The 20,890-nt window shown below is 42.9% G+C and overlaps 1 protein-coding gene across 1 annotated transcript in view; it reads left to right on the top strand.

The window, feature by feature from the left end:
• Positions 1–20,890, top strand: part of STIL (STIL centriolar assembly protein) — a 1,728,658-nt gene that overhangs the window by 1,412,555 nt on the left and 295,213 nt on the right. Inside the window, exon 14 of the mRNA XM_044085829.1 lies at positions 5,751–5,979. Within this exon, the coding sequence (XP_043941764.1) occupies positions 5,751–5,979 (229 nt within the window). The remainder of the gene's footprint in view (positions 1–5,750; positions 5,980–20,890) is intronic.

Genomic DNA, 20,890 nt, shown 5'->3' with positions numbered 1-20,890 from the left:
GTAAGCTTTCCTTACCCCCCTGTTTGATTTGGTTTAAACTCACCCCCCCCCCCCCCAATGGACATGAGCTTATAACTAAACTGTTCTCTCCTAACTCCTTTTTCCTAGTCACTATTGCTTTTGATTACCCCCACAAGTCCCCAAGACCCTTACAGTTTTATGTATCCCTTCACCAACACACTTTTACTTTATTAGACACTCTATATAATGTTACATCATGACACTGAAAGAACTTTTAATAAGAAAGTGCACAAAAAAACGAAACATTTGTTGCTTACTAATTTTTTTCTGTGGGCTATGTTTGGCTCGTTCCTACCCACTCCATTTCCCCTCACTTCGCTTGGGCTGACTCTGCTCCCCTACCCCATTCCCACCCCCTTGCAATTACATATATAGTAATTCTAACGCCTCCCACCATCTCTATCATCCAGTCACCTCATAATTGCATACAAACTAGATAATTACCTACACCCAAGTAGGTTACTAATAACCAGACCTGTACCATAGCAATTATCTTCCACCAATACAAATATTATAATTCTAACATCTATATCACATTTACTAATATACCGTAATATTTTCTTCTCCTTTCACCTCCTCTTCAAATAAATTCCAATTTGACTTTTTTTATCTTGCTCCTCCTCTTCACTATTATAGCATGTACACTACCAAATTTTATTCTCAAACTTCTACTACTTGCTTTACCTTTTTCTCACCAACCCAAAACATCAACATGTCTGTTTTCACAACACTACTTCTAATACTTAGCATACTCTTCCAAGACACTTCTGTCAATTACCCTTCACTATCAACAACTGTAAGATCATAAACCCAGTATTTACCACGTACCATTCCCAGAGATAGTTATACTAACACAACTCCCTACTCAATTACAGTTAGTTCAACTCGACTGTCTAAACTTTTACCTGCCACAATACCCAATGAAATAAAAATCACAGCATGTACATGCACTAACTACAGAAATAGACCCACTTCCTCATCTGATCCATTTACTTAAGCTCCTGCAGTGTAGAGATATTCACCCTAATCCTGGACCAACGTACCCTTCCCTCTCCAGAAAACTACTATTGATAACACTTAACATAATTCCACACCTGGTTAACACTTCGCTCCCCAGATATACTAGCAGTTATTGAAACCTGGCTTAAACCACATATTCAGGACTCTGAAATAGTCCCGCCAGGATACAATATCCTGAGAATGGACAGGAAAAAGAGAAAAGCTAGAGATTTAGCACTAATTTATCACTCCAGTTTAATAATTTCCCCCTTGTCCAAAACTGTCCCTACTTTTGACGAAGTTGGAATATTACTAGCTTCCTTGCACTTAAATAACACTAAACAAGTCTGCATCGGAGTAGTCTACATTCTTCCTGGCCAAAATATCTCAACTCTTGAAGAATTTCTCTACTGGACATCCAAAAATATCCCCAAATGAAACTGTTATAACAGGAGATACAAATATTAACTGGCAAAATGTGATCATTAATCCTACCTCCATAGATTCACCCAGCTCATAAACTGCCCTACCAGAGTAAATAGCAAAACCAGCTAGGTGCAACTCTTACTGGATATTTGTTAATGAACCCTTAAATATTCTAACTCTGATAGTTTGCCAAACACCTTAAGTGACCATTTACTGCTTATACCTAGAAAGCATCACGAAGTATACCAAAAAAAAAATACATATAAAACCTAACCTAACCAGTTTCAACCAGCAGGTGTTCAATAATATATAACTGGTCCCTCTTAAAAATACTCCCCGTAGATTACTTCAGTAGAACTTTTTGGACACACTTAATCGCCTAGATCCTTTACGCACCAAAAAGACTAAAACAAACCCTGCACCTTGCCTTACTAAGTCTACAAAATTAACACTTCTAGCTAGAGACAAAGCTTGGAAAACCTGGCGAAAAACCAAAGATGAACTTGATCACCTAAAATTTAAATAACTCCAAAACAAAGCAAAAAAAAAAAATAGTCACTTCTGATAAAAGAACCTAATTTGCACAACAACTAAACTCCAAATCAAACAATCCACAACAATTCTGGAAATCCATAGCAACATTTTTTTCACCAGGGGCATCCCAAAACTCTTCTCCTGCTCCAGACAAAGAACATACTGAAATTTCTGGTATGTTTAACTCCCTTTTCATTGACAATATTCTAAAACGTGCAAATTCTTCTGCACATAATAATATCTCTAACCTTAGAGATATCATCCAGCACTAACTCTGTAGACAACCATCCTAGCCCTAATTCTTCCCCCACAGAAAACGCTTTCTCCTTACAAACTGCACCTACCTCTCTAGTTCATAGACTTCTTTCTAAACTAAAGCCTTGTTCCTTGTCTGCTGATAACCTTCCACCCGATAACGTGCAAGCGATGCTATAGCCTTTTTAGTTAGCATCTTAATTAACAGGTCTGTCTTTGAATCCTATGTCCTCAAACTCTGGAAGAAATCCATTATCACCCCCCTGCACAAGGGTGGAAAAAATCAACTATCTAACTTCCAACCTATCTCTATCCTCTCCCGTTTCCAAAATACTTGAAAAATGTATTCACAAACAGCTAATAAAATTTCTACTGAATAACAACCTCCTCACAGCCACACAGCATGACTTTTGTCCTGCACATAGTACCACAACAGCAGTATTAACCTTCATAGACACCATCTACAAAGCTTTGGACCAAAGTCAATATACATCTGTGCTATTACTTGACCTATCAAAATCTTTTGATACAGTGTCTCACTCCAAATTACTATCACAACATTCCACTCTAGGTTGCTCCCCTACTACTCTAAAATGGTTTTCTAATTACCTAACAGAAAGGCAGCGATATGTCAAATGGCAAACTAGCTTATCAAAATACCAAATAAACAGCACCGGAGTTTCTCAAGAATCCATTCTGGGACCTTTGCTTTTTAATACATTTGTTAACAAACTTCACACTGCCTCACCTCAAAGCACCATTATCCAGTATGCTGATGATGCCACCATTAACTTCACCTCAAGTATCCCCATTCACCTGTTAACCACTACTCAAAATATTTTTACCTCTGTCGAAACCTGGCTAAACAATTCACAACTACTACTTAATCCAAACAAAAACTAAGCTTTTACTTTTCTCATCAAAGTCACTTACACTTGACTTTAAAATATACTTTCAAAATAACACACAGATCGAATGGTCAGTCATGCAAAGTTCATGGGAATAACCATACACAACAAGCTCACCTATGAACAACACATATCTGATGTAATAAAAAAAAACACATCAAACTAGGTAAACTTTAAAGAGACAAAGAATTTTTGGATACTTTCACTAGAAATAGCCATTACTAACACCCTCCTACTTCCTACCTTTCTTTATGCAGCCCCTATTTTCACTAAACTTCATATAACACTCCTGAACAAGCTTCAATCATGCTATCATAGAATTGCCAAATTTGCCACTGGGGCATCTTATCGTACCCACCATTGTGATGCCCTACATAAACTCAGCTGGTTATAATTTCCTGACTACCTGAACCTAGTACAACTCTCTCTGGCTCATAAAACAATATACAACCCAGATATCTGCCCTGCTTTAAAATCTATCTTGTTACCTTACACCCCATCCAGAAGCCTTTGCTGTGCTAACAAAATCCTCCTGCAAATATATAAACCCACAAAAAGAGCCAGCCAAAAGTGCCTACTCTCCTGTTATTTCTAAATTATGGAATTCTTTGCCATCTAAAATTTATAGCATTGAATCCCTCAAGATTTTCAAACTAACATTGAAATGCTACTTTCTCAAAAGTTGCAAGTTCTTGCTCCCAAACACGTGTACCATAATTTCCATAATTATCTCCATTCTCCTTGCATTCCTCTTAACTCTTTTCTGCCCTTTTCAGAACTCATTTGGTTATCCCGGTCAATACAATATACTGGCTGGTCCTCTATGTAAACATTACCTTGTGAGCTTACAAGCACTACTCTCAGCCTCTAATCCACCTCAAACTCCTCTTCCCCTAACCTTCTTCTGACCTCACTGTTGACCTGGATACACTTATACCATTAACTCACCTTTCTCTTGCCTTAATCTACAACCATCATTCTATCCTCCCCTCTCCCTACCAACCCATCACCCATATCTACTAACCTTAAGTCTGATCCAATGAAAGATCTAACACTACCTGTTTTCTAAAACACAATTATATCTATCCAGCTCTCCAAATTGTCATTTGTTTCAGTTGCTGTAAATAGATAATATTTTGTTGTAAATTATTACATCTAAGACAACGTGAGTCAAAAGTATAATGTTCAAGCATTTTGATTAGGTCTGCTTAAACTTTTTATTACTTGAACTTTGTATTGTGGGGCTTTTCTCCCTGGGCCTCCACTGAAAGGGGGGTCTGTGACCCAGTTGGACTTTCCTGATCACCAAATGTCAGTAAATAATTAAATTCTACTAGTAGACTTTAACAACCTTTAATTGTGCATACTATCAATATCACCACTTGTGTTTGTAGTTGTAAATAACAGAAATGTATTGTCTGCTTTGTTACTGTGGTGTGTACAACTCTGCATTTTTTTGTCCGTTTAATTTTCTGTTTGTCTCTTTCACCATGGAAACCAGTTTGTGGCTGAAAAGGGTCTGTTGACTAGTCAGTTCACTTACCCTTTATCAAACTGAAATAAGTGTACATGTATACGGTGTGTGCTTTATATATATTTATTCATCAGTTTGACAGCCCTCTTGAAAAAAAGGGTCAGTAGTAAACTGGTTCAAAATTGTTTCACTGTCAAGTTAACTGATAAGCTGTTCACAACTTCTTTTGATCATCTCTAGCATATTAAGTACAGAATGATCAAGATTTGCTTCCTCTTTTTAAGGAGTTTTTTTTTTAGTCCCCCGACATCAAATGTTTGTGCTAACCTTGAACACGATATGTAAATATTTAAATTCTTAAGAATTATGTAATTTTGTACTAATTGCCAATTAACCTTCCATATTGGTTTTGTATGTCAGCACATAAAATTGCTCATGATATGCTTCCTTTTGCAAGGTTTAGCTTGCATTGCATGACTGTTACACTCTTGGAGAGTTGCTGTGAATCAAATTAATGGAGTCTGATTTCCTGAGGTTTCACAGGGGAGAAGTATTTCTGCACTGTAGTACATCATTTTAAAGGCTAACTTTGAATTTTTACTTGGTAAGGTGCTTAATTTCTTGATGTATGCTGTATTGGTCCATATATAGGAAAGAAAAACTGACCCAGAATAAATTGAGGATAGTCATTTTGGTTGGTTTAAATGATAGTTGCTGTATTCTGAAGTTGAGGATTATCATTCCTCCCTGCCCAGATGATGATGAGACGTTTCTTAGGTTGTGGTTACTTGTCCTAGCATTTGTCCAAGTATCTCAAATATTTATCTGTAGCTGGTATAAGACTGCATATAACCTTGTATAGTAATCCTCCTCCACTGTGGTAGGTAGTACTACTTGCCTATGTATGCATCATCAAATTTGTTGTTGAGTAGAATGCTGTGGGGGTTTCCATTGGATTGCTGAGAAGTAACTGAGCGGCTTCTACTTCAGTTTTTTTGTTAAGAAATTGAGTAAGGTACACTCTCCTGTTCCTATGTTTTCAGAGAATATTTAACAGTAAAAAAATCTTTTATTTCAGTTGTTTTCTGGCAATTTCATTATTGCATACCTATTATTCACTTAATCCTTTTCAGGTGCCAGTCTCTTTTGGGGTCCAGCTAATGAATGTGAAGACGACTGTGTTTCACAACACAAAGAAAATGGAGATTCCCACACTTGTGGAACCATATCTGTGTCTATCAACACAGAAGAAAAGAGCCAGACCACTACTGCCTCTTCACTGAAAGCAGTTGACCTTCCTGACTTTGTAGAGAGTAACTTCGATACAAGGGAAAATTCCATCCAGGCACTAACAATGCAAATGTAAGTAGGGCTCATGATTACTCTGAAATTTTTTAAGTGGTATTTTTTTAATTCCTTGAGCAAAATTGTTAACGCATGAAATGCCTAATTTCCTCCTTTTCAGTGTAGGCTAGTAGTTTTTGATTTTGAAGCTGTAATATAAAAAATGAGAATGCATTTGTTTTTACAGAATATGACTAACTGTAGCTCCTGAGTTGTCTCCCTTTGCTGGCTAATAATATCACCATTTTGGCTCCCTTGAAGCTGGATAAGGACATATTTTTTTAATAATTCTCATTTCTGTGGAAGATTTTTTTAATAATTCTCATTTCTGTGAAAGTTTAACTCATTACATCAGAGTGATGCCTCCAGGTGCATCTCAACAACCAAATAGCACAGGCATAGCTCAGCTTCATATGAAATTTCTTTTAGATGAATAAACTGCTACTATAACAGTATGTGTATAACTTGAGTGGTTGCTGAGATATTGTAATTTGTTTACAAAGTATTACAAATGTTACTGTGTTTACTGATAAAATTTGGTTTAAGACCTAGAACCTAAAAAAATAAAAATACTACCACTATAAAAATAATTCGTACTGAAGAGTTTGCCATTTATACTTCTTTCATAAACCCCTATGTTTCAAGAAATATGAACATTTGTTTGAAATGTGAGGACATAATTTGATTCTTTCTAAAGGCTTGGGCTGCCCCATTGGAAGTTACAGTGCAAACTTCCTGAGCTGCATTGGAGTGAATGAGTTAATTCATAAAGATATAGTGAGCTGCAGTTGCTATAATATGACATATCTGGTTAATCACAAATTATACAGGCAGATAGATAGTAATGGACTAAGACATCACTTTGCTCAACTTGGATAAAGCTGTTACAGCAGGTACCATTTTTGGGAGTAGCACTGACTGACTTGATGTTCATCGTGCATACAACTGCAGTCATTACAGATGGGTTATCCTGCCATCAGGCGGGTCCTCGATAGGCCGAATTCTAAAGTCTAGGTCCGGCGTCGGTTGTTGTCGCTTCTTCCCTGACGTCAGTGCGGCAGGGGTATAAAAGAGGCAGCCGACACCATTTTCTCCAGTCTTTCTTGTTGCGCGGTGCCCGAAGCAGAAGCAGTTCGCAAGTGCCGGTCGGCCAGCTCCTGAGATTTACGAAAGTATTTCAGCCGAAGTCTTCTTTAAAGCTAAGTACCCCGTTGGGGAAACTTTTCTTGTCTCAGACTGATGTCAGACAAAGTTAATAATTGCATTTCTTGTGGGAAGCAAATACCGCATAAGGATTTCCACTCTTTCTGTATACCTTGCTTAGGCCCAGGCCACGACGTCTCGGCCTGCCGTTTTTGTGCTAGGTTCAACAAGCGCACTATTAAGCGCCGGGCGGAGTTCGCCCTTCATTATTTTGGCAAAAAAATTAATTATATCATGTCGTCGGATACACAGACACCAGTTTTAAGCAAAAGACGCAAAGATAAGGACCGACATCCGAGGTCCGCACCGAGTACTGAGACCACGCTTAGGCCGACTACCAGTTCTCCGGTTCTCAGCGAGGCGCCTACGCAGCCCCTGAATACCAATGAAACTATTTTACCGGTGACTTCAGTACCCGAGGTCGCAGGCTCCTCTGTCTCCATTCCTACTGCAGATACCGACGCCACTCTTGGCAGGGAAAGTCAAAATTTAGTCAGGCCTGCCATTTCTGAAGGCGTCTTCAGGCCTTCCACTTTCTCTATTAAATCCTTCACTAAATCTAAAGCAGCCATGAAAACTAAAAAAACAGGGTCCTCAGACCACCTCTCAAGGCCCCATGCCTAAAAAGCAGATGCTCAAAATGGCTGAGGATTTGATAACTCTCATCAGGGGGTTCTCAACCCCCCCTCTGACAAAAGACCCAGATTGGAGGAAGACTACCCTTCCTCAGACCAGGCTTCTGTTACCTCAGAACATTCTGAGGACCAGGATTATGCCTATTCCCCTTTCGAAGACTCTGATGCTGAGGTATTCCCTCGGTCTCCCCCCCCCTGAGGACCACTCTTTTGGGGAAACCCTGCATACATTGAGGGAACACTTTCACTGGGAAGGCCAAGATTACTCAGATTCCAAGAAAAGGCTCAGGGATTTTCTACTGCTCCCCCAGCATAGGCCCCTGGCTATCCCTCCGTTTTTAGATATTTTGGATGATGTATACGCAGAAGCCAGCCTTAATCCAGATTCTTTTCCTCCAGCCCCGGTTAAACCAGACAGGTATTACCGGATCCCTGATTCTCACCAGTTCCTCTATAAAAGCCATACTGCTGACCCAGAAACTATTTCACAGGGTCCCAAGGGAATAAAGGCCTCTACTGCTAAAAACCCTTTACCTTCAGAGAGAGATTCCAGAGCATTAGAAAGGTGGGGGAAAAAGGTGTATACATCTGCCACTTTAACCATGAGGGCATTAAACTGTCAATTCCATATGTTAAAGTGCCAACAGTTTTTGTTATCTCAGTTGAAAAGCAAAATGACACAAACAGAACAACCAGATTTGAAAGAGTTGCAGGATTTGTTGCATGGTGCAGAGCAAGTGGGTAAACATACCTTGCAGTGTGGTTTTGATGCTTTAGAGGCCTCATGTAGAGCTGCTGTCATGGGGTCTGTTATACGTAGACATGCTTGGCTCAAAGAGCAAACCTTACCAGATCATGTCAAAGAAAAGTTATTAGATGCACCACTTCAAAAAGATGTATTGTTTGGTGTTAAAGCTGAGGAGGTACTAAAGAAAATGGAGGAAAAAGCGAAATCTATGCAAACAGTGAAAGATTTCCTACAGGTACAACCTCCACGCTTCAGCAGAAACTGGCCTTCATAAAATTGGTCCTTTCCAGCCACGGACAGACCTCAAAGGGGCAGATACAGGCACCCAAGGGGTAGAGGACAACCTCAAGGATCTTACAGAGCAAGACAGTGGCAAGCACCAATCCCAAGAGGTGGAGAAGATAGATCACAGTCATTTAGAAAACAGACACAATGACTTCCCCCTATGCCTGGCAAGCAAAGCTTTAATGGCAGCACCTTTGGGCGGAAAACTAGCATTATTTTCAAAAAACTGGCATATTGTTACAAAAGACAACAAATGGATTCTGGACATTATAGACAGAGGCTACAGGTTCCACTTTCACACCCTTCCAAAAATGAGAGGCATGCCAAACCTGCCACAAAATCAAAGGGCAGAGGCACAAAGACAAATTTCTGCTCTCATGGATATGAAAGCGATTCAAGAGGTACCTGCAAAAGAACAAGGGTCAAGGTTTTTATTCCAGACTATTCCTGGTACCAAGGAAAGACAAAGATTGGAGACCTATCTTAGACCTATCCATCCTAAACACATATCTACAGGTGCCAAAATTCAAGATGCTCACATTACAGCAGCTTCTTCCCATGCTGGGCAAGGAGTCTTGGCTGGTAACATTGGACCTCAAGGAGGCATACCTGCATGTCCCTATCAGACAAGATTGCAGAAGATACCTCAGATTTCTTGCAGGTTCAACCCATTACCAATTCTCTGCATTGCCCTTTGGCTTATCTACTGCGCCCAGAGTGTTTACAAAATGCCTGGCATCAGTAATTGCCTTCTGCAGACTACAAGGAATACAAATCTACCCATATCTGGGACGACTGCCTGATCCAAGCGGACAGCAAGGACATTCTATTGCAGCATCTGGCGTTTGTAATAAAACTGTTAAACTTCCTGGGATACACAGTGAACAAAAAGAAATCAAAACTAATACCTTCTTAACAGATAATTTTCTTGGGTGCCAGCTTAAATACAACCACCCAGATGGCCTACCTCACGCCAGACAAACAGGGGCAACTGTTTCAATACTTAAGCAAAATGGCAACTTTCACCAGACTAACTGCAAGGAAAGTCCTGCAGGCTCTGGGATTCATGGCATCTTGCATCCTACTAATCCCATGTGCAAAGCTGCATATGAGGAAACTACAATGGTACCTAAAAAACTTATGGTCTCAACACAGCCACAGCTTGGAAACGATTATACCACTCATTCCATGCCTTCAAAAGGAATTTTTGTGGTGGGCTCAAGCATGCCAAAGAAACACAGGTCTCCCTTTCTGTGTACCTCGAGCAACTCAAATCATCACAACGGACGCCTCCGACTATGCCTGGGGAGCACACATGGCAGATCAGTGCATTCAGGGAAAATGGTCCCAAAAAGAGAAGCACCTACACATCAACCAAAAGGAGATGCTAGCCGTGCAAAATGCTCTTATGACCTTCAAAGACCTACTGCATCCAGGCCAGCTATTGATAATGACAGACAACACCACAGTCATGTGGTACATAAACAAACAGGGGAGAACTCATTCATACACCCTGTGCAGGCAAGCCATGACCTTATGGAACACAGCACTGAAATTGCAAATTCAACCACAGGCACAATTCCTGCCAGGGAAGGAAAACACACTGGCAGACAACCTAAGCAGAAATATGACAGATCCACACGAATGGAAGTTGCATCCTCAAGTTTTCTCAAAGATAACTCAGGCATGGGGACAGCCAGACATAGATCTATTTGCTACCCACAGAAATTACCAGTTGAAAAAATTTTGTTCAAGGACCTATCATCCACAGGCCTGGAAAGTGGACGCACTCTTTCAATTGGACAACATTGACAGTCTATGCATTCCCGCCTCTTCCTCTACTGACCAAAGTTCTATTAAAAGCCAGAGCAGAGAGGCCACAAATGCTTCTCATTGCTCCAGACTGGCCACAACAACACTGGTATCCGCTCCTAAAGAGCCTGACACACTCCCCACCATGGAACCTACCTCTAGTCCCTCTTCTGTTGTCCCAGCACAACTACAAAACCCTTCACAGCCAGCTCAAAACCCTAAATCTAGCTGCATGGAGAATACCTTAATTTCCCAACAGACTCTCCTCTCCAAGGAGGTGCAGGATGTCATCTTCGAGGCCAGAAGACCTTCTACTAGAAAAGCCTACTCCGCCAAATGGAAACGATTTTGTTCTTGGAATCAAGCAAAGGGCCAGAATCCTTTGGTAATAAATGTACCTCAAATTTTACAGTACCTAGCTGAGATGTTAAACAGTGGCCTTTCCTTCTCCACCATCAAGATCCACGCTTCAGCCATTTCTGCACAATACAACACAGACCCTCCTTTATTCACACATCCCCTATTAAGGCAGTTCCTCAGAGGGGCAAAAAATATAAAACCCCCAAGGAAACCATCAGTTCCAGCTTGGGACCTCAACTTCGTATTGGAAAAGCTGACCCTGCCTCCCTTTGAGCCGGCTTCTTCAACAGAGCTACAATACTTGTCATGAAAAACAGCCTTCCTTCTGGCTATCACCTCAGCACGCAGGGTTTCGGAACTGCAGGCCCTCATGGCTGTGCAACCATTCATCATTTTCCATCAGGACAGAGTTTCCTTACGAACCAACCCTACCTTCATGCCAAAGGTAGTATCCAGTGTAGCCTTGAACCAGACTATCCACTTACCTACCTTTTATCCAAATCCACAGAACAAAGGGGAGAGACTACTACATTCCTTGGACATTCACAGACAACTTTGTTATTACTTGGACAGAACAAAGCCATTCAGGAAATCTGAGCAACTCTTTGTGTCCTATGCTACAGGTGCTCAAGGAAAGGCCATTTCCAAACAGACAATTTCAAAATGGATAGCCCACTGCATTTGCTTTCGTTATTCATTTCATGGAAAATCTGTGCCTGCATACATCAGATCCCACTCCACCAGGGCCACAGCTACCTCTGCAGCTTTCCTCAGGGGGGTCCCTACCAAGGACATTTTGGAAGCAGCTACTTGGAGTTCAGTGCACACTTTCTCCAAGCACTACCACCTTCCACTATACTCAAAATCTAGAGCGGGCTTTGCCACAGCTGTCCTGCAGGGCATCCTCGCTACTCCTAGTTCTACTTCGTGCCTACCACCCTTACTTAGCTTTGGGATTCTACCCATCTGTAATGACTGCAGCTGTATGCACGATGAACATAGTACAGTTTTGTACCTACCATAAATGTAGATGTTATAGTGCTCATACAGCTGCAGTCCAGGTTACCCCCCCTCCGTCCCCTCTTAGGACAGGCCTTATGACAAACACCTTTATCATACAACCTTTTTGGGGTATTCTTTTATGGATGTATTTGCTTGCAACTACTGTTTTTTGATTTATCTATATTGCATATTTGCATAACATTGTTTTGCCTTCCTTCTGGAGGCAAAAGTAAATTAAGGCTTCTGATGAAGCAACATTAAGTTGTGAAAGCGCTTACCGTTTGTCTTCTGCAATAAAGTACAGTGACTGATTTCCAGTGTGTAACTTTGGTGCCTTAATTTACTTTTGCTGCTGTTGTGTGTTTTGGGCACCTCAGTGTACCTGCAGCCATTTGGTTTTTGCATCTTCAGTTCCTTCTGGGGGCACCTGACATCTGGGGCAAGAAAAACTGAAGAAAATGGCGTCGGCTGCCTCTTTTATACCCCTGCCGCACTGACGTCAGGGAAGAAGCAACGACAACCGACGCCGGACCTAGACTTTGGAATTCGGCCGACCGAGTACCCGCCTGACGGCAGGATAACCCATCTGTAATGACTGCAGCTGTATGAGCACTCGAACATCTACATTTATGGTAGGTACAAAACTGTACTTTATGTGGTCATCTGGCCAAACTTTAACTGTATCTGACAGATACCACTTCCTTTGCCAGCAGTCAAACATGTACACGTCTGTAAGAATTTTCTGTAGTGTTCAGTCCTCCGTGATTTTGACATTAACAAGCATCGCATTTATTTGGTAAGCCTATGCTACATTATTTCACAGAAATTTTCTTGATTAAATGCTGTACAACTTCTGGGTTTTAAAAGTAACCAAGCACTCTTACAAAAAATGTTCCAACAACAAAAAAAAAATCTTACTTTGTTTTGGACGGGATCTTAAGTATTCATTTTCAACCAGCTAAGTAATCACTTCCATCATAAAATCTGAGGTCACATCCTTCCTCATTCCTGTAAATTATGTTTGTATTTAAGCTCCACCTCAGTTTAGTGTTTTTATATGATTGGTTGTAGAATAACTGGCCATTTCTTGCTTAGTTTTACATCTTCACAATTTAATACATTTTTGCAATGACAAAAAATTGCTTTCTGCAGAGCTTTTGAAACAAACTCAATCTGCACTCTAATAAGGGACCATAGGCCCTTTCTTAGTAGTTCATAAAGAGTTTATTCTTATTTTTTTTCATTCTGAAGAAAATAATAGGATACCATCCCATCCTGAATCTTGGCATCTTCCAGGAGTCTATCCCTTAAAATGTTCATCATATTTGGGCTTCTGTGGGCTTCTAGTCACTACTACTGTTTGTGATCTGCACTGATTTTCCAAGTAGTTGGATGTCCCTTTGCATGAACTAGTGTCAATCCCGTAGCATAGTGACACTTCACTTAGTCAAAGCCTTATACAGAAGCAAGATTGATAAAAGGCATTTTTCACTTTAAATAAGAAACTTGTAAATATGTAGCAATGAATGTAACAACACTGTAACCACACCATGAAATACAAGTGCTCCATGTGTTATAGTCCAAATTCTTATTCATGATGAAAGAAAGGAGGCAGTGAATGGTACTGATGTTGCTAAAGAAAGTCACCTTTGCAATTTCAGCACATTCATATATGTGTAGCTACAGAGACAAGGCTTCAAAATGTTTTCAGATCTACTGACAGTTGTGTGTGAGTATCCGTATTTCTCAAGGATATTATCACCTCACAACAAATTCCTCAAATGATCAAATGTGAGCTCCTAGATGTCCAAGTCACCTAAACACTTTCTAGATATCTATGGAGCACCTTTCAAGCCAACTTCTGAGCATGACGGCTGTTTCAAAGGTTCCACTTGAAATCGTCGAATTACCACATCATCGAACCTTAAAACATCGAGACCAGAACGTCACAAAATGAGACCATTGAAAATTGACATAATCGAGGTGCGTAACATCTAAAACACATTCCCTACATGTTAAGTGTGCAAACATGCCTAAATACAACAATCCAAATATCAAAACATATTCAATGTTACGCGTCACGATGGTCTCAGTTTGTGACGTTCTGTTCTTTATGTTTTAAGGTTCGATGTGGTAATTAGACGGTTTCAAGTGGAACCATTTCAGCACCTTAGCTGACATCCCCAATAAACTTAACACCTTTCTACTGGATGGCTTGAATGATCAGAAAGTAAACTGGCTGACCTACACTGCCAATGGTCAACATGCCCAGCACTTCATTGACATTATAAATGGTAACTTATACAAATTAATCATTCTACTAAGGGAAACAATTCCCTTTATCATGTCCTCACCAATAGAGCCATTACTTGCACACCTTGTGTATAATGTTACAAAATCAGACCATACACCGGTGGCCATTTCTTTTAAAACTGATGATGTGAGAGTGTTCAATCTCGACGTTTGTTCTTACACATGGGTGTCGGAGCCGATCCTCGGCTCCGAGTCGGCCACTTAGCAAAGCTTTGCATCTAGAAGAAGCTCAAGACCAACCTACCTCCCACAATTCTTTCTGCCTCTACCTCAGATCTAGTTTGCCGCTGCAACCGATCGCATCGTTTTTGAAGAGCTCTGACCAACTGGGAAGATAAGCTAACTTTTTTCTTGAAAATCTTAGGATTCTTTGAGATATGTATTTAGTGTGTGTGTGTGTGGTCTGGTTATCCTTTAACTACTCTTATATATATAATTTATATATATATATATATATATATATATATATATATATATATAGTTTAGGTTTACCTTGGGGCCTACCCCACCTACTACTGAACTAGGAATTTGATACTTGCAATCTTATTGCTGTGACTGTGGACTTACTAACCTATTTTGACAGTGTTATTGATAGTGTACAGTACTTTTTCTTACAGAGATGTCTGAAAAACTAAGTCAGGATTTAAGAGGTGCCAGTGTGGGCAAAAGATGTCTGTCACCGACAACCATAGCTCCTGTGTACTGTCTTGGCCCTCTCCATCTACAAGAAGACTGTTCTATTTGTCATTCTTTTAGTGGAAGGGTCATGACAGATAGACACAGGAAGCTTATGGATAGAGGTCTTTTGAAGCCTGCCTTCCAAGAGGCTCTTGACAAGTCAGACCAGGCTTCTAAATCCTCGAAGGAGTCTAAGGCATCGGAGCCCATGTCATCGGCTCCGAGTTCTTCGTTTAAGGTTCGTTCACCGGTTCCGCAGACTTCAGGGCCAAGTGTCGAACTTCTGTCTGTTACCGAGCCTCGAGTCTTGGAACCGGTGACGGAGCTTCCACCTCCTGCTCTATGGAGGTCGGCACCGTCCTCGATTCCTTCGACTCTATCTTCCAGGCCCCTCTCCGACACCGACGTAGATCGTGTGGTGCAGAAGTTAATGGAGAACACGGCCCTGTCCAAGCTTATTTCAGTCTCCTCTCAATTGGTGTCGAGACTCGAAGGCCTTCCTTTATCTCCATCTGATCCTCCTCCGAGGCCTACTCAGCCTTCGGAGCCGGGAGATGTTGATCTGATGATAGTGGAGCCATTGGTGCCGGAACCGTCCCTTCCTCGGTCGGCACTGTTGACCTCGATTCCGTCGGAACCATTACCGGACTCGCGGAGCCGACGATCTATCCTTGGTTCCGGGACCGAGAGTCGAACCGATGTTTCGGTGCCGACTCTCCCCCTCGGCGCCTCGGCACGGATCACTTCGGCTCCGTCCTCGGGGTCGATGCTCTTGGCCTCCGCATCGGAGATACTTCCGCATTCTTCGGAACCGGGGGATTCCTCGGGTCGGGGGCCTTCGACCTTATGAGGAAGGTATTGTCTTCTCAGACAACCACTTCAGCAGAAGCAACTTCTCCCTCCCGTAAAGGTCCGTTGTCTTCTTCTGCACCCACGACTACACAAAAGCGTCGAGCACCAGTGTCTCAGCCACTCCCAGAGGGAGTACCTTCTTCCTCGGAGGCCTCATCGGATGCCCCCCCCCCCCGATGACGTTCCAAGGAAAAGATTGTGCAAGAGGAGGCACTTAGATTCTCCACAAGAATCCTTAACATCGGATACTGACTTAGATGAGTCAGAGGGGTCCCCAAAATCACCCTCGGAGGATGTCTCCTCTTCTGACATCCTGGAGATCCTGAAACAGAGGTGATTGGCAGGCCCTACCCCCTTCTGAGGATGTCGGTTCTGCTGAAGGCATTTGGTGCTCGCCCTTCTTCCTCCTGGGTCACTCCGCCCTTCGACGAGTTAATGGAATTAATTGCTCGAAGGGCATGGGAGGCACCTGACACAGTGGAGCCAGTTCCCAGGAAGCCTAACAAGTATATAACTATCCCTCAGGATAAGTCATACCTCACTAAGGGAGTTCCAGTGGACGCTATGGTGGTGGCAGCAGCCACGAAAAAGATGTCCGAATCTTCCTAGTCTGTTCATCCTCCTAACAGAGACTCTAGGACCATGGACAGATATGGGAAGCGCATTTTCAGCTCAGCGACTTTTTCCATGCGATCGCTGAACTACTTGACACACTTCACACGACTACAGAGGGATCTAGTCAAAGAGTTGGGAGAGACCCTCCAGGGTAGTACAGATGCTGCTGTCTCAGATAAGGTTACAGCACAGCTCAATACCCTTACATCTATTGTGAACTCGTCCATGAGGCTCATCTCGTATGCGGCCAAAGGGTCGAGTAGGGCTGCAGCTTCAGCGATTGCTCTTCATAGACAATCCTGGATGCGCCTGTGCTCTTTTGCAGAAGCCTTCAAGTCTTCCTTTACTAATGCACCTTTTGATGGTGCCACTCTTTTTGGCCCCAAAGTAAAGGAGACCCTAACTCGGTGTGAGCAGGAGGGAAAGACTCTGTCTGCTGTCGGAGTCCGTTTTTCCACCCCATCCAGACCGTACCCCAAAGGGCAACGAGGTGGAAAGATGTGGTTTCACAAACCCTAAGGCTCTTTCCCAGGCACACAGGGTGATGCCCCCCCCCCCCCAGAGGCAGAGGAGGGGGCAGAAATGGAAGACGCCGCCCTAGCGGCAGAGGGGGTCCGCAGAACCAAGGTGACAGGGATACCGTCCCTGGGAAGCCTTTCCAGCACTCCTGAAAGGAGGCCCGACTGTCCTGCTGTGGAGACAGTTGTGGGTCGCTTGGCTTTATACCCTCAGGCCTGGCAAAACCTTACTTCAGACAATTGGGTAAAAAGTATTATTACCAGAGGTTACAAAATTCCCCTTTTAGTTCCCCCATTACCACAAAAAAGATTCCCAGATGTACCACCCCATCTGCGAGAACCTGCAGCTATAGAAATCTCAAAGCTGCTAGGAAAAAAAGTCATCCAGCCAGTCCCGGCGGACCAAAGAGGATCCGGAACTTACTCAGGGTTCTTTTTAGTTCCAAAAAAGACAGGGGACTGGAGGCCAATTCTAGACCAAAGCACTCTCAATACCTTTGTGAAGAAGGAAAAGTTCCAGATGGTCACGCTTCAATCGATCCTTCCGTTTTTACAGAAGGACGACTGGATGTGCTCAATAGATCTCAGGGACGCCTACTACCACATCAAAATGGCCAGAGTGTCCAGAGATCACCTGCGCTTCCGGCTGGGAGCCAGCCACTTTCAGTTTCGGGCCCTGCCCTTTGGTCTAACCTCAGCCCCCAGGGTTTTCACCAAATGCATGGCAGTGGTAGCGTCTCACTTGAGACGCCTAGGATTCCGGGTGTTTCCATATCTGAACGACTGGCTCCTTTCTGCCACCACCGAGCGTCAACTGATAGAGGCCAGGGACTACACACTCAGCCTTTGTGTTCAGCTAGGGATTTCGATAAATTTTGAAAAATTTGCGTTACAGCCCTCGCAGCATATTTCATTTATAGGGGCAGATCTAGATACCCGTTCTTTGCTACTAAAACTCCCCTCTGCAAGAATAGCTTCCCTACAAGAACACGTATCTATCCTACTATTGTCCAAAAAGTCCCCAGCCAAACTAGTCCTGAAAGTCTTGGGACTCATGTCAGCTTCCCTCATTGCAGTTGCCATGGGGAGGCTACACATGAGAGTTCTCCAATGGCTGCTGTTCGCACAGTGGTCATTCCAACAGTTACCACTGACACACGAGATTCACATTACGAACACCTGCAAAGTACACCTGTCTTGGTGGTTACAGAATCACAATTTTATCAGCGGCCGACCGTTTGTGTTACCCACACCAACAGCCACAGTGACCACGGATGCTTCCCTGATAGGGTGGGGGGGCATCTTTCAGGGACAAACACTCCAAGGCGAATGGTCCAGTTTAGAGTACAACCTGCACATAAATGTTCTAGAGATGAGGGCAGTGTTTCTAGCGTTGCAACACTCCCCCCCCCCCCCTTCTACCTCTAGGGACCATTGCAGTTCAGACGGACAACATGTCCGTAGTCTGGTACATAAACAAGGAGGAACCAAATCTTACCAGTTGTGCAGAGGCACCATGAGAATTTGGCAATGGGCAGAATCCACGGGTCACTTTCTGATAGCAACGCACATCCCGGGGTTATCCAACGTCATAGCGGACAGGTTGAGCAGAGCCATCCTGTTACCTCACGAGTGGTCCCTCAACCAGATAGTGGCGGAAAGGATCTTCTGCAAGTGGGGCCAGCCTTGCTGCAATCTGTTTGCGTCTCCAATGAACACCAAATGCAGAAGCTACTTTGCCCTTTTACCCCCTCCAGGGGATGTCCCCAGGGACGCTCTGATTCACGATTGGCCCCCGGGTCTCCTGTACGCTTTCCCCCCTATACCACTGATACTGAGATTTCTTCAGAAAGCCAAGGATCAGGAGAGGACTATAATTCTCATTGCCCCATTCTGGCCTCGACAGATTTGGTTCCCCTTTCTTCAAGCTCACCAAAAGCGGGAGCCCTGGATTCTGGACCCGGTGCCAGACCTACTGACTCATTCGTCAGGAGCTGCTCACCCGTCACTCCTGTCCCTCAAGTTAGCAGCTTGGCTGCTCCGCTTCCCTACTTAGCCAGGTCTGATCTTCTCTCTCCGGCAGTTCAGGACATTCTAGTAGCCTCTCATAAGGCTTCCACTACTAAAATTTACACCGGTAAGTGGAAACGTTTCATCTACTGGGCGACTACACAACATTTAGATCCCTTAGTAGCCCCTCTAAACAAGATTTTGGAGTTCCTATCCAAGCTGTTTCATCAAGGAGCCTCTACTGCCACTTTAAAAGTTCAGTTGGCCGCTATTTCCAACTTTCATGTAGGAAGAGCGGGCCCATCATGGCTCATAGGCTTTGTAAAGCCTTCTTGAAAGGGTCCTTTCATCTTAGACCAGCAGTTAGGTTACCAACAGCTCCTTGGAATCTAAATTTACTCTTATCCCAACTAATTTTACCACCCTTTGAACCAGCTTCTTCCTGTTCTTTAAAGTTCTTGTCCTGGAAGACTCTTTTCCTGGTAGCTATCACTTCAGCCAGACGAGTATCAGAACTTCAGGCGCCTTCCATTAAGCAGCCATATTTAATTTTTCACCCGGACAGGCTATCGTTACGCACCAACCCTTCCTTCCTCCCTAAGGTTTGTTCAGTTAACAACATTAATCAGTCCATTGAGCTTCCTACATTTTTCAAAAACCATTCCAATAAGCTGGAATATATGTTGCACAAGTTGGATGTTCATAGACAACTCAGATTCTAACTGGATAGAACTAAAGACCATAGAAAAGCGGACCAACTCTTTATAGCCTTTGCGGACAACAAAAAGGGCATGGCAGTGACGAAGCGTACACTTTCCAAATGGCTAACTGATTGTATAACCTTCGTTTATTCTGCTTCTAATCAGAGTTTGCCCACCAAACCAAAGGGACATTCTACTAGATCAGTTTCCACATCTTTGGCTCATGCGGCTCGTCTGCCTTTGGACACTATTTGTGCAGCTGCCACTTGGTCTAAACCGCATACGTTCATCACTCATAAAGTGGACAAGACTTCCAGGGACAGAGCATCTTTTGGTTCCACTGAGCTCAGGAATGTTCTTCCGTGAGTCATTCAGGGTAACTGAGCTAGGGACGCTACCCATGTGTAAGAACAAACTGCGAGATTGAACATTCTCACATAAAGAAGTTATGTCCTTACCATAACGTTCCATGTGGAGTGTTCATCTCGCCTTTGTTCTTACATCCCCACCCTCAGGTCTGGAAGAACATACGGATTAGAAGTCTGGTCTGTTTGTCTCCCACTAGTGGTTTCTCTGTTGTTCTACTGGCTTGAGCTAGTTACGTTCCTTATGTATACTTATGTATTCTTTATGGGTGATTACCTTGTTATTGCTGGATCTGGTATTGTTTTTTTGCAAACTAGATCTGAGGCAGAGGGAATTGTGGGAGGTAGGTTGGTCTCGAGCTTCTTCTAGATGCAAAGCTTTGCTAAGCGGCCGACTTGGAGCCGAGGATCGGCTCCGACACCCATGTGTAAGAACAAAGGCGAGATGAACACTCCACATGGAACGTTATGGTAAGGACATAACTTCTTTTTACTTCCCCTGTAGTTTGTTCCAACCCTTTTCTAAGGGTCCCAATTCCAGTTGTTTTATCTCTGTTATTATATTCTCTACTTCTAATATAGTTGGTCTACATTTTGATTTCCATTTTCTAGTAAGTGCTTTTTTGGCAGACACCTTAATTAGGCACAGCAAGGCCTTACCATGTCTTGCCAGTTTTAATTCTGCATCGTAGCTCAGAAAAATCATCTCCCTTGTCACACCAGTCCGGCTACCCAGCATCTCTAACAGTGCATCCCACAGGGAATCCTTAGTCTGCCAACCCACTGCACTCCCAGAAAACATGCTCCCAAGTACCTCTTTCCTCTCTGTCAC

The sequence above is a fragment of the Protopterus annectens genome, chromosome 10.part0 (assembly GCF_019279795.1).
Source record: "Protopterus annectens isolate FY-2018-M chromosome 10.part0, PAN1.0, whole genome shotgun sequence".
NCBI classification, from domain to species: Eukaryota; Metazoa; Chordata; order Ceratodontiformes; family Protopteridae; genus Protopterus; species Protopterus annectens.
Note: the sequence above shows the minus strand (reverse complement) of the source record. Positions and strands in the feature narration are given on the sequence as shown.